At 34.7% G+C, this 15,012-nt stretch overlaps 1 protein-coding gene across 2 annotated transcripts in view; it reads right to left on the bottom strand.

Annotated features, from left to right (window-relative positions):
• TRIM24 (tripartite motif containing 24) overlaps nt 1–15,012 on the bottom strand; it is a 126,530-nt gene that overhangs the window by 55,534 nt on the left and 55,984 nt on the right. For both annotated transcript variants that reach the window (XM_077144127.1, XM_077144138.1), the window contains exons 4-5: nt 9,769–9,901; nt 4,567–4,683 (exon numbers count right to left, since the gene is read on the bottom strand). In XM_077144127.1, coding sequence (XP_077000242.1) covers nt 4,567–4,683; nt 9,769–9,901 — 250 coding nt within the window. The remainder of the gene's footprint in view (nt 1–4,566; nt 4,684–9,768; nt 9,902–15,012) is intronic.

Below are 15,012 nucleotides of genomic sequence, written 5' to 3'. Positions count from 1 at the left end.
GCCAAAATCTGCCTGAAAACTCATTTAAAATGGGATAAAGCTTTGCCTGTTGCTCTCTTGAGGATAAGAGTAGGATCCCAAAGTGGATTAGATTTAAGCCCTTACAAAATGACATTTGAAAGGCTATATCTACACACAGTTGAATGTATAGATAACATTCATCCCAGCTCAGAATTAGCTATTATTCAATATGTAAAATCTTTGTGTACTACTTTTACTGAAAGTAATAATTGTGCCTCTAATCATCTTAAGTTTCCCACAGATATCCCTTTACACCATCAGCAGCCTGGAAATTGGGTTTGGCCCCACACTAGAATGGACCAGCATCCTCAGGCTGAACTAAATCCTAAATGGACTGGGCCTTATTTAGTATTATTTGTCACTCATTTTTCTTGTAAATCGCAGGGAAGAAAGCCTTGAATTTATCACACCAGAAACAAGCCACGACTGTTCCAGGACAGAGACACCCCATCTGTTAGCTGAAAAGCTGCAGTGATAGTGGGTCCTCCTGCGATCCAGAACATAAGTATACTTGTGAACCTGTGGACAGCCTAAAGTATTTGTTTAAGAAGAAATCTTCCTAATTGGAAGATTGGTTATGATGTTCCTTGCTTTCCATTTTTCTATGACTTTAATGTGCCCTTTAGTAACAACTCAAGAGAGTCATCTCTTCTTGCAATGGGCCCATTCATGTTACTTCTATAAATCAGTCTAACTGCTGGATTTGTGGCCATTTGCCTACCTCTAGTGTCTCTGGTTTGCCGTGGTGTATATCCCCCTTATAGGGGAAAGACTGGATGGCTCTCAAGTCATTAATAATTGAGATGCAGGAAAACACACAGTTTGTTAAGCACTGATGACATCAAGAGAACCGATCTTAGTCACCGGCCAGTAAACGTAACCCAACCAGGACATCATCATGTTTTCTTTGACAAAACTACTAAAGGAGTAATGTCATATTAATCCTATCAGATAGAAAGGGAGAAAATTTTACTGAAAAAAAAAAAAAGATAGTCATGTTCAACTCTGGGGTGGAATAGTTTGGCTTACCCCGGGATATAAGAGACTGAGCCAGAGGCTCTGTTATGTTGGGAAAAGAAAAATCATTCCTGGTTACACATCCCTTTCTTGATAAACAAAATGGGGCATTTACCATTCAAAATCTGTAAACAAACCATCACTTAATTAGTCAGTGATTGGTATGGAACTGACCCGGTATGGGTAATCCCTTACAGAATACAATGGATCCACCAATTTCGTTTATGGCCCTGGCTCCCACCTGGGTAGATAGCACAATGTGTTCTAGGGTTATCTTGAGCTTAAGGAACAACTGATAGTACCTTTCCTCATACAGTTGCTAATTTACCCATTACAAGCTCCATGGACTCATTCTCTTTTTTGTCCCTATGATCATATAGCCGTTTTTTGCCCTGATATGTTTTTCAACTGGGAGGGAGGAGAAGAGACCAAAACTTGGTCAAAGGAGCTCTATTGTGAGGCTATGCACAGGAAGGTTGAAGCCTAAGATGGGGACAGCCCTGAGCAGAGGAATGGGAAAATTTATATAGGATGGTTGGTGGGGGGTAGGGAAAGGGAGGTGGTAGATTTTCACTGCTAGCTTGGGAGCAAGAAATTGACAGGCTAAGCAGGTAGCAATCGCAAGCTTGTAGCTGCTGGGGTTGTAACTACCTGAGAGTGGAGGTTGGATAAGAGGAGCTAGCAGGAAAGCAGCTGCCAGAGGGTGGATACAAGAACAATTACAGGACTACTAGGTGAGCTGGGGCAGGTTTTGTTTTGCAAGGGGCCTCCTGGAAGTTATGGGTAGGGACAGTTTCCTAGAATGTTTGCTAAGGGTTGATTACTTCATGGGGGATTTAGCCTAATGTTCCCATCTACAGGAACTGAAAATGTAATTACCATTAAATACCTTGGCCGCCCAGTAAATAAGAGTTATCAAGTATAACTTTCATAAATGCAGAAATTGCTTTAATGTGTAAAGCAGTACTAAAAACCAGAATGGCCCTAGATATCCTCATTGCCTCACCAAGGGGTACAAAAGAACTGTACAAGTACTACAGTCAAAACAGAATGTTACACCTATATTCCTGATGAGTCTAGTGGTATCTCTTCTCCCTAGATCACTAGTTCTGGATATGACTACTCTAGTTAATTATTTTAACTTCTTTGATATATTCATTTGCTACCTTCAGAATAGGGTCATGGTTACGAACTCTTCTTCAAATCAGACTTTTAAGTTTTCTGCTGGTTATACCTATTCTTGTTCTTGTTAAATGCCTCGTCTCTACGTACTTGGATTATAACTAAATTATGGATAAAACTTTTCGTGTTTTCCAGAATCCCTACCATGTGTGATTCATTCTCCCCTGAAGTAAACTGACCATACCAGCAAGATATGAGTCAGAAATTTTACCAGACAACCCCCTAACTATGTCATCCCAGTTCAGCAGGAAGCAGCCGGAATGACTGAAGACCTGATTCCCAAGAATGAAAATAGATATTATTTTAAGGAGGAAATTGTAGTGTTAGAATTTTAAATGTAATTCTGAAACTGTAAGCAGGCTACAGTACTTAAAAATTTAGTCTCACAGAAAAGTAAAATGTAGTCTCACAGAAACAAAATGTAGGATGCACTCCCAGTCACATGAGGGCACTAATTAAGCTATACATTAATCATTATTGTTTGTATTCTCTCATCTACTGCCCCAGACTTGGAGTTAATATGTACCTTAAAGAATGTAATCTTAAAGGATGTAGTAAATAATTATGAGATAAGAAACTAAGGAAGTTCTTCAGGTCCCTCCAAAATGTTGCATGTCACCCAAAATAATGAACCTTGTCTCTAATGTATATAAAAGCCACATGAAAAATCACTACAGGGAGTCAGATTTGGGAATGGGCCCTGGTCTTCTGCCAGTGTAAATAAAAGCTCCTGTTCCTCCACAGACACCTTAGGTGAGTCTGTGCATTAAGCTGCACCAAATGATGAATCCAGGTTTAATTCTCATCTTCAGGAGGTGTCAAGGCAGCTCAATAGACTTAGGACAGTCTTGTTGGAACATATTGGCAGCCATAAGTAAAAAAAAAAAAAGTGAACTTCAGTCCATGGTTCACAACACATACATAAATCAAAGAAAAAAGACAGGAATAAATTTCATTAAGGATAGGTCTTTCACTTAAAATTTGCTACTGTACAATTTCTATTGTTTGCCACTAGATGGTAGAAATGCCTATAATTATCTCATTTTATTCACTGAACAACTATACTACAAAATTTCAATTACTTCAGTAATAAAAATTTTTAAACCTATCAATTACTCTTTTTGGCAAAATATAGCATTCTGATTACAGTACGGTAAAGTATATGGTATTTGATGAACTATGGTTGCTATGTGAAAGGAAAAAATTAAAAGAAATCAGGTGATAGGAAGATTAAGAAAACTAAAAGACATATCAAAACTCTGGTTATCACAATATATACCAATGAACAATAATGCTGGGGCATCAAGAAAAGGGTAAATTACATTTACAAATCTCTTTAAAAAAATCAGGTACTAGAGAATTCCTTGGAAATAATTCCCACATGCTCCAACTATCCATGTTCCATTCTCACCATTAAGAATAGGTTAGTATGATAGGTCTTAAGCAAGATGACATATTTTTGTCAATAAATACACTTTTTATTTTGACACACTTTTCCCAATTAACATTCAAATCCCCTGCTGGAAACCTCTTTTGTTCAGGCTGTTTGTAACAAACATTTCTTGATCTATTTAGGCAGTGATGCATTCCTCTTGTATACAAAAACAAAAAAAGAATGGAGGAAGTGGGATTTCACGGATGTGTAAAGGTTGTAATTAAATATCAGTATGGGCCCCAAATGGGATAAAAAAGGGAAGATAAGCCCCTTCCATGGAGGTTAATGGTTTGCTTTCTTAACAATCACTGAATTCAAAGACTTTGCAGAAAGCTGATGATTTCCTTCTTTGGAGGACAAAAAGCATTGCAGGTTGTATCAAAAAACTGTTTTAAGGACTGTATATAATAAGGAATAATAAGTGTGTGAAACAGTTTAATAGTCTCTATCTCCTAGAGACCTGTGTGTCCTAAAATCTCTACCTCATTGCAGTTATAAAAAGATCACAACCCAGAAAGACGAAGCATCACAAATTTTAGCAACCCTTCAGATAGCAATTAAGTATACAATAAAGTGTAAAAATATTTTACAATACTGGCAAAAACGGTCAATTTTGTTTAATTCTGACATTTCTTTAAAATTGGAAAACACCAGATAATTATAAATAATACCTACCACATAAATGAGTTATTAAATGTAATAAGTTTTGAAATTCTATGGCTAAAAAGAATGCTTTTCAATTCAAAAACTTAGTGTTTCTGGAAAGTCCTATCAATCTTGTGCTTTCAGAGCCATCTTAAAGTGCGTAGAACTATTTGATCATGTTTAAAGAAAAATGTTCTGTTCTAAAAGTGAATACTCGATACAGTACATAAAAATGATTTGCTATAATATCATAAACATAAATTTACCTGTTTTGGATTTGATTTCCTGTGAATTTTATGTATTTTGTTTTTTCCATCAGTTTGGTGATTAGTGTGTCTATGATCACTTTCTGGTTCTGAAAAGCTTCTTCTATAAATTGGTATCTGAAGAAATAAGTATATTATTTTATATAAATATCTGTCTAAAATGAGGGAAAGTCAAAGCAAAGAAATGATTAATAAAAAATTATCCAAGATTATAAAATAAACAAATAAGAACAATTTAAAAATACTAAATGTACTATACTACTAGGTAGGTTTTCCCTTTGAAAATTTATCTCACAAGAAAGAAGAGGTCTCTAAAGATTATATCATCTATGGACTCCTTAAAATCATTTGGCAGATGTGGCAAAAAAAGCAAAAATAATTAAGCAGATTTATTAACTATTAACTATTATGCAATTTCATAATTATGAAACTTTGATGCTGTAAAAAACACTTTAAAGATTACTTTTAAAGACCAGTAAGTAGCTGTATAGTCACAAACATATGCCGTGGGGCTAAATGGAAAACAAAATAAAACAGAAATAGCTGTGCCTTGAGGTAAAGTTTCAAGCAACAGTATCGTAAGACATGGCAAGTTTTAAAATTTACTTAAGTTGGAAATGAAGACATGCTATGGAAAACTATGCAGAGAGTCTTAAGAGTAGTTCTAGAAGATAGACAATGATGTAGAAGATACCTATTGTTTATTAACACATTTTCAATAAATGTAAAAAATATAGTACTTCTAAATATATTTCACACAATGTGATTTTTGATATGCCAGCGAAATTAAATTAATAAATATTGTAAAAGGGTTGCCAGAGTTAGGGAACAAAAGGAAACACATCCTGTTAATAATTCTATTGGATTTTCTTTGAACATAATAAAACCATCTGTGAGTAATGACAAAAAAAAACAAAAAAACAAAAAAAAAAACTCTCGGGCTGGCAACGGTGGTTCAGTGGCAAGAGTTCTCACCTGCATTGCTGGAGACCTGGGTTCAATTCCCAGTGCCTGCCCATGCAAAAAAAAAAAATCTTTCTTAAGCAATACAAGTTATTTTTTTCTCCTACATGTTTTCCTTTACTGCACTGTCTGGGACCCTAGTATGATGTCATGTTAAATGGAAAAGGGATTGCTCCTAATCTCAATCAAAATGCTATTAATATTCTATCAATGTTTTCCCAGTTCTTTTTACATATGCTCATATAATTCTTTCTTCTATGCTTTCAATATAACAAATTACATGAATGATTTTCAAATGCTAGAGTTTTGTATTCCTAAGATAAAGCCACGTCGGATGTAATCAAATGATCCTAAAACCACAATATATTGCTGGATTTAAGTTTCCTATCTCTTAGGATTTTAAAATGAGTTAAGACTGGACTGTAATTTTTCATTTTCATAATTCCTTGTGAGTTTTTGGTGTCAAGGTTATGCTGGTTTCATAAAACAAGTTGGAAATAATTCATTCTTTTAATATCCTCTGGACAGGTATGTGTAAGAAAGGTATTTTTTTTTTTTTACTTTAACTATTTGGTAACTTCATTAGAAGCCATTTGGGTCTGAAGTCAATGAGACTTTCCTACTTATGGGAAAATTTTAAATTATGTATTTAAAATAATTTTCTATTTTGTTTTTTACTAGTTTTGGTAAGCTGCATTTTCTAAGAATTTTCCTATTTCATGTAAACATTTTCAATTTTATTAATAGATAACCTTTGTATTTTTAAATATGTCTTTAGATATATAGTGCATTCCTGGTATTGGTAATTTGGGATTGTTTTCTTCTTAATCACTACTAAAGGATTTTATTAGTCTTTTCAAAGATCCAACTTTTGGCTTTGCCTATTTCATTAATTTCTGTACATGTTTTTATGATACTCTTTTCCCCATTTACCTTGATTTAATTTGTTGCTTTTTTCTAACTTGAGATTATTGGGTGCAGTGTTCCATTATGTACATTGTCAAGTTTGCTAATTATGTTATTTAAATCTTACTAATATATTCTTAATGACTTTTAGTCTGCTTATAATATCAATTATTGAGAAATATGTTAAAATTTCCCACTTAAGATTGTGGATTTAACCTGTTTCTGTTTGAAGTTCTTTACATATTTTAAGGCTATGGCGCATATAAATTCAGAACTGTTATGTTTTTAGATGAGCTTTTATCATTATAAAGTTTCCCTCCTTATCTTCAATGTTATTTTGCCTTACAAATCTATTTTGTCTGCTACATCAGCTTTCCTTTTGTCACAAAAGATGTTTGACACATCTTTTTTCCAAAAACTTTTTATATACTTAGGGGTTTGATACTTCTTTTATAAAAAGCAAACGAGATTTTCTTTTTTGACTCTGAAGTCTCTGTCTCTTAATTTGGAACATTCTGTCCATTTACATTTACTATAATATAAAATAATTTAATATATTATACTAATGTTTTTGTAGATACATCAACTTACCAAGACCTCATTATATTCCATCTGCTCTTTGCTCCTTTTTCTTACTTTTTGCCCTGTATCTAGACTGATTATTTTAAATGATCCCATTTACTCCCTTTGTTATTGTGGTGATTATATAAACTTCTACTGTTTTTACAGTGGGTACTTTGACATTACAAAATGCAGATCTTGACTTTTCAAAACCTAATTTATACTTTTTACCCTCTTCCTCGACTATGTATGGAATTTAGAACATGAACATAAACACACACACTCCATCAAGACATTACTATGACTTTATAAATCGACATGCATTTATATTCGTTCATAATTATCATTTCAATTGCTTTTTATTCCTTCATGCTTCTCTCACCTTTATTTTTGAAGAATATGCTCACTTGGTTGAGAATTTTATGCTTGCAATTATTTCCTATCTGTACTTTATAAAAACTGCATCCCACTGGCCTCACTTTTGCTGTTTCTGTTGATAAGTAAACTATTAGTCTGCTTATGTGAAAATAATCTGTCTTTTCTTCAGGTTGCTAAATTCTCTTCTTGGTGGTGGTTTTAGTAAATTTAATATGATGTGCACATATGTGGAATTCTTTGTTAATTATCCTGCTGGAGGTTCAAGGGACTTTGTGAATATGGACTTGATGACCTTCATTAGTATTGGAAAGTTCTCAGCTTTTATACTGTCTTCAAATATTGCTTCATTCCCTTTCTCTCTTTTTTCCTTCTTAAACTCCAAATATACATTTTGTTAGATCTTTATCCTCTTACCCTCCTACTTTCCATCCTTTTGTTCATCCTGCGTTATTCTTGGTATTTCCTTCTTAATTATCTTCCAGTTCGTTAATTCTCATTTCTCCCTATGTCTAATATGCTGTTAAAACCCTTTTTAAAAAATCTCTCCTATTGAGTTAATTTAAGTTATTGTAATTTTCAGCTATAGACTTTCCATTTCATTCTGCTTTATACTTTTCAGTTTTCTGGCAAAATTTTCCATTTTTTTCCTCATCACCTTGAATATAATAAAAGGCAGGCCCTATGGGTCTTTTGTTATTATCTGCTGTATCTGCTGGGTTTTGTTCACACTGTTTTATTTCCTAGTCTACCTGGTTATTTCTAATATGTGGAGGAACACTTTTGCAAATTATTTATTCCATAAATTTGAGGCCTGAGATGATGTTTTCTTTCTCCAAGGAGAATTCACATTTGTTTCTACCATATTGTTAGAGCACCAGGAATATGATTTCACACTGAAGCTGGTCTTTAGCTTCTATGAGATTTATTCACTAGTTAGTTTACCATTACTCTAATAGTATAGGACTTTCGGGGTTCTACCTCAAAGGCAAAAAAAAGCTTTCTCCCCTTTGTCATCCCTAAACGGCAGTTCCTGTTTTTCCAGACTTGTAAGCCTATTAAAAGCACTCTTCAACCTCTAGTCAAATGCTTCATGGGTTTTAGAAAAAGCCTCTCCCATTCTCTACCTTCCACTACCCAGCCTTCCTCAATCCTAGTCCAATAATTCTCCATTACCTGCTAATTGGATTAAATCATGCTCCCCAGAAAGACATGTTCTTATCCTAAACTCTGGTTCTGTGAATGGGAACCCGCTTGTAAATAGGATCTTGGAAGATGTTATTGAATACTAGGTGAGAACAAACTGAAGCAAGGTGGACCTTAATTCCAATATGACTGGAGTCCTTATAGGCACTTAGTTGGACACAATAGGAGTCCTTAGAAGTCCTTATTTGGACACAATAGGAGTCATATGGAAAGAGAGATGGCCATGTTTTGGAGGCAGAGATTGATTACTGGATTACTAGCAAACTACTACCAGAATGTTACAGATTCAGAGAAAGCACACTATAGCCAACACCTCTGGGGTGTCCAGCTTCCAAAACTGTAAGACAATAAATTCCTGTTGTTTAAACCAATTGGACTATGGTTTTTGTTATAGCAGCCCTTGAAAACTAAGGCACTGCGCCTTATTAGCTTTAAAATTTCGTAGAGATGATTTTTGTATTTTGTCCAGGTTTTCTACTTAAATTGGCTCGTATGGATCATCCAAATCATTTAGTCTGCCAACACTGAAAGGCTAGAGCATTTTAAGCAATTATATTTGTATCCATTAATCAGAATCTAATGTCTAAATCAGAAGTTACAAATTCAAATGCCTATGGAGATTTCAGAAAATTTAAGATTTAAGAAAAACAAAGCCTTGCTAGAAACTGTTGGGAACACGAACATGTATACCCCATTCTAAAAAACAATTAAGTCAATAATGGCTAAATGGTGACATGAAAATATAGGGGTCCAGGGCTACAAAAGCTTCCATTTTCTCAAAAACAGCCAGAAATATAGATTAAAAAAAAGTGAAATCTCATTTTACAACACTGGCAACTAATTCTACTTATTTTAAAACAATATGTAGGACAGTGTTTCTTGACACTGTAACATTTGGCAGTGTCAGGAATATTTCTGCTTACCACAACTGGGGGGATGCAACAAGCATTTGGTGGTTAGAGATCAAGGATACTAAACAGCCTATAATGCCCAGGACAGTCCCTCATAACAAAGAATTATCTGGCTCAAAACATCAGTAGTGCCAAAGCTGTGAAATCCTGATGCAGGCCACTCTGCTGTTGGCCAAATGAAACATATTTTCAGACTGTAATTTGGCTGGAGTGTCACTGCCCTTTAGTCCTCAAAAATCTATATTATAAATCTTTACATATACAACAAACATGTTAGTACCTATGCTCTTTATGTTCTAATAACTGGCAGTCCCGACATGTCAGTTTGTCACATGTCTCACAGTAAAGCTTCAGCTGTTCCTTTTTATGAAAAGGACAAAACACTGGCCGCTGACTGGTCACACCAACTGCCTCTGTAAAAAAAGGGGGAATTAAACAGAAGAAAATGAACATAATTGAGTAGTAAATAATTATTAGATTGTCAATTTAATTCAAATGCACTAAGACAGAAAAGTGTTGCAAACACTTTTATCTACTCCACAATTACCACTAAGTTTTAGAGATGAAAATGTTAAGCATTTTCAACATGTCATGAAGAAAGGTTAGTGAGCTTTTCTCTTTCCAAAGCAGAAATCCAAATTACTTAGGGTTAAGTATATAGTTAAAAAGATGCTTTATGGAATTAAAAGTCTTAAGAAAACAACCCTTATAAATGATTATGAACCAATTAGACTCAAACACTGAAAGAGATTTTTAACAATGCAATTCAGAAAATTTTCTTATTTTTGCAAAAATTCTAACACAGGACACCTATATTAATAAAGAAATAATCTTAGTCTTCACAATTATATTGAAGTCATTCATGTGACTTTCCAATAGTTTTCTAGAGTGGGGATAGCATTGGGAAATGTTTGTCATAAATTAAGGGGAAAAATAGGAACACAAATGAATCAAGATCAGTTATCTCACTAATAATTACAGGCCCAGTCCAAACATTGCAGAAATAATACCATCTCTAGAAAAAACCCACTATCAATAATGTGGTATATGTACCTCTAGCTGTTTTTCCATTTATATAATTATATTTAGTAGTGGGGTATTCTGTTTTATAAAATGAAAATTGAGACTATACATATTGTCCTGCAGGATTTTTTTTTTTCACTCAACTGTATTTTAGATATTTTCTGTATTAGTACATACTTGCCTCTCATTCTTATTTATGAACTGAATGGTATTCCACCAAAAGGATACACCACCTATTATTGGACATTTTTGTTTCTCATTTTCCACTACTGTATAACAACGTTGCAATAAACATGAGATTTATAAACCATTTGAATGTTTCCATAAGATAAATTCCTAGTGGTAGAATGGCTGAGTCAAAGAGTAATTTATTCAGACACAACTAAAAAACTTGTACCAATATGTACTACTCCTAGTATTTTTAAGAGTGATTAGTAGCTTACCCTAATAGGGTATTCCGTATTTTTAATCTTTCCAGATTGATAGATTAAAAAAAAAAAGAATTTATTATCTTCGGAAACACTAATTTTTTTTTTTGTATGCTGTATGGTGGGGTCACATTTCATTATTTTTCCATGTGAGGATTCTGTTATTACAGCACCATTTGTTGAATTTGTTTGTTTGTTTCTTTGTTTTTTCGAAGTGTATACACCAGAAATCGAACCCAGGTCTCCTGCATGGCAGGCAAGAATTCTACCACAGGATGCACTTTTTAATAACATAGGTAAACTTTTCACATACATCAGCTATTTAAGAACTCTCTGTTCATACTCTTTGCCATTTTATCCAATTGTCTTTTTAAAAAATTTTTGTCAATAAAGTCAATCAACATACAACACGAACATTCTTAACATACGAACATTTCATAGTTGGTGTGCAATGGCTCACAATATCATCACATTGTTGTACAGTCATCAATATGATCATTTCTGAGAACATTTACATCACTCCAGAGAAAGAAATAGAAGGAAAAAAGAAAAAACTCATATATATCATACTCCTTACCCCTCTCCCTCTCACTGACCACTAGCGAAAGCTGTATCATTATACAATCATCTTAAAGAAACATGGCTACTGGTACACAGCTCCACAGTTTCAGGCACTTCCCTCTAGCCTCTCTAACATACTTTAAACTAAAAAGGAGATATCTATATAATGCGTAAGACTAACCTCCAGGATCACCTCTCAATTTTATTTGAAATCTCTCAGCCACTGATACTTTATTTTGTCTCATTTCTCTCTCCCCCCTCTCAGTTGAGAAGGATTTCTCAATCCCTTGATGCTGAGTCCCAGCTCATTCTATCCTACATTGCCAGGAAGGTTTACACCCCTGGGAGTCATGTTCCACACAGAAAGGGGGGAGGGCAGTGCGTTCCCTTACCATGTTGGCTGAGAGCTAGGCCACGTCTGAGCAATGAAAGAGGTTCTCTGGAGGTGATTCTTAGGCCTAATAGGCTTAGCTTATCCTTTGCAGGGATAAGTTTCATATGAAGAAACCCCAAGACTGAGGGCTTGGCCTATGGATTTTGTTGGCCTCCTTCTCCAAGTGGGGAAGTTGAATTTTTCCCTTCTCACCATTCCCCCAAGAGGACTTTGCAAATACTTTTTTATTCAATGTTCAAAACACTCTGGGACTTATCGGGGCATCACTTTGGCTGGACAAACCTACAAAATCTCATGCCCTACTCAAGGTTCCAAGTACTTATGGTGTTCAGTTATATTAGGAGATACACTAGTCAAAATATAAATTTTGTACCAAATAAACATTTTTTGCTTTAGTTTTACGTAAGTTAAAGTCTTAAAATATGAACTACCATCTATGTTCAACACCCTGCAATACTGACATTCCTTTGTTCTTCCTCATGCAAACCATCTTTTAATTTGTACACTTAGTCACTATAATTGTACACTCTAGGCATTCCGAGATTATACCATCTAAGGCTTTATTCCTAGCTCTCCTCCATCATTCTCTCATTCAGCTCCATTCAATATACTAACATTACTGTATTACAGTTAAGTAGTATTGTGCTATTCATTCCTGAATTTTTACAATCAGTCCTGTTGCACAATCTGTGTCCCCTCAGCTCCAATTACCCAATATCTATCCTATTTCTATCTCCTGATGGTCTTCTTTCTTAACTGAAATTCTCCAAGTTCACTCATTAATGTTAATTCATGTCAGTGAGACCATACAGTATTTGTCCGTTTGTTTCTGGCTAGTCTCACTGAGCATAATGTCTTCAAGATCCATTCATGTTGTTACATACTTCATCAATTTATTCTTGTCTTACAGCTGCATAATATTCCATTGCATGTATATACCACAGCTTGTCGAGCCCCTCATCTGTTGATGGGTATTTGGGCTGTTTCCAACTCTTGCTCCTAATAAACACTGGTGTGCAAATGTCTGTTTATGTCCTTGCCCTCATGGCCTCTGAGTAGATACCTAGCACTGGTATTGCTGGATCATATGGCACTTCTACACTTAGCTTTCTGAGGAACCACCAAACTGCCTTCCAGAGAAGTGTAACATCTTACATTCCCACCAACAGTGGAGAAGTGTGCCTCTTTCTTCACATCCTCTCCAACACATGTTGTTTCTGTTTTATCAATAATGGCCATTCTGGTGGGCGTGAGATGATCTCTCATTGTGGTTTTGATTTGTATTTCCCTAATAGCCAGGGAAGTTGAGCATTTTTTCATGTGCCTTTTGGCCATTTGTATTTCCTCTTCTGAGAGGTGTCTGTTCTCATCTTTTGCTCATTTTGTAATTGGGCTGCTTGTCTTTTTGTTGTTGAGTTGAACAATCTCTTTATATATTCTGGATACTAGCCCTTTATCTGATATATTGTTTCCAAATACCGTCTCCCACAGCATAGACTATCTTTTTACCTTCTTGACAAAGTTCTCTGATGCACAAAAGTGTTTAATTTTGAGGAGTTCCCATTTATTTCTTTCTGCAATGCTCGCTTTGTGTGTAAGGTCTAGGAAACCATTTCCTATTATAATATTTATAAGATATTTTCCTACATTTTCTTCTAAAACTTTTATGGTCTTAGATCGAATGTTTAGATCTTTGATTCATTTTGAGTTAATTTGTGTATAGGGTATGAGATACAGATCCTCTTTCATTCTTCTACATGTGGATATCCATTTTTCTAGGCAACATTTATTGAAGAAACTGTTCTGTCTCAGGTGAGCTGGTTTGACTGCCTTATCAAAGATCAACTGTCCATAGATGATGGGAGGGTCTATATCTGAACACTCTGTTCTATTCCATTGGTCAGTATATCTATCTTTATGTCAGTAACAGGCTGTTTTGACCAATATAGCTTCATAATATGCCTTAAAAGTCAGGTAGTGCGAGACCTCCAACTTCATTTTTCTTTTTCAGGATACTTTTTAGCTATTTGGGGCACCCTGCAAATTTGGTTATTGGTTTTCCTATTTCTGAAAAGTAAGTTTTTGGGATTTTAATTGGTACTGCATTGAATCTATGAATCAATTTAGGTAGAACTGACATCTTAACAATACTTAGTCTTCCAATCCATAAACACAGCTTGCCTTCCATTTATTTAGGTCTTCTGTGATTTCTTTTAGTAATTTCTTGTAGTTTTCTTTAAATAGGTCTTTCGTATCCTTGGTTAAATTTAATCCTAAATATCCTTTTGGTTGCAATTGTAAATGGAATTTTTTTCTTGATTTCCCCCTCAGATTGTTCATTACTAGTATACAGTTTTTTGAGTGTTGATCTTGTATCCTGCCTCTTTTTTGTACTCATTTATTAGATCTAGTAGTTTTGCTGTGGATTTTTGGTGGTTTTCGACATATAGTATCAGCTCATCTACAAACAGAGAGTTTTACTTCTTCCTTTTCAATTCTGATGCCTTGTATTTCTTTTTCTTGTCTAATTGCTCTGTCTAGGACTTCCAACACAATGTTGAATAACAACTGTTCAACAATGTAACAAATGTTGAATAACATTTGTTGAATAACAATGGTGATAGTGGACATCCTTGTCTTGTTCCTGAATGTAGGGGGAAAGTTTTCAGTTCTTCCCCATTAAGCATGATATTAGCTGTAGGTTTTTCATATATTCCCTTTATCATGTTCAGGAAGTTTCCTTCTATTCCTATCCTTTGAAATTTTTTCAACAAGAAAGGGTGTTGAACTTTGTCAACTGCCTTTTTTGCATCAATAGAGATGATCATGTGAATTTTCTGCTTTGATTTGTTGATATGGTGTATTACATTAATTGATTTTCTTATGTTGAACCATCCTTGCATAACTGGGATGAATCCTACTTGGTCATGGTGTACAAGTCTAACTTGTTGTATATTGGTATAGCTACTCCTGCTCTCTTATGATTGTTGTTTGCATGAAATATCTTTTCCCAACCTTTCACTTTCAACCTACGTTTTATGCTTGGGTCTAAGATGCATCTCCTATAGACAGCATATAGATGGGTCCTGTTTTATAATCCATTCTGCCAGTCTATGTT

This window comes from Tamandua tetradactyla, chromosome 1, assembly GCF_023851605.1.
Source record: "Tamandua tetradactyla isolate mTamTet1 chromosome 1, mTamTet1.pri, whole genome shotgun sequence".
Classification (NCBI taxonomy): domain Eukaryota; kingdom Metazoa; phylum Chordata; class Mammalia; order Pilosa; family Myrmecophagidae; genus Tamandua; species Tamandua tetradactyla.
Note: the sequence above shows the minus strand (reverse complement) of the source record. Positions and strands in the feature narration are given on the sequence as shown.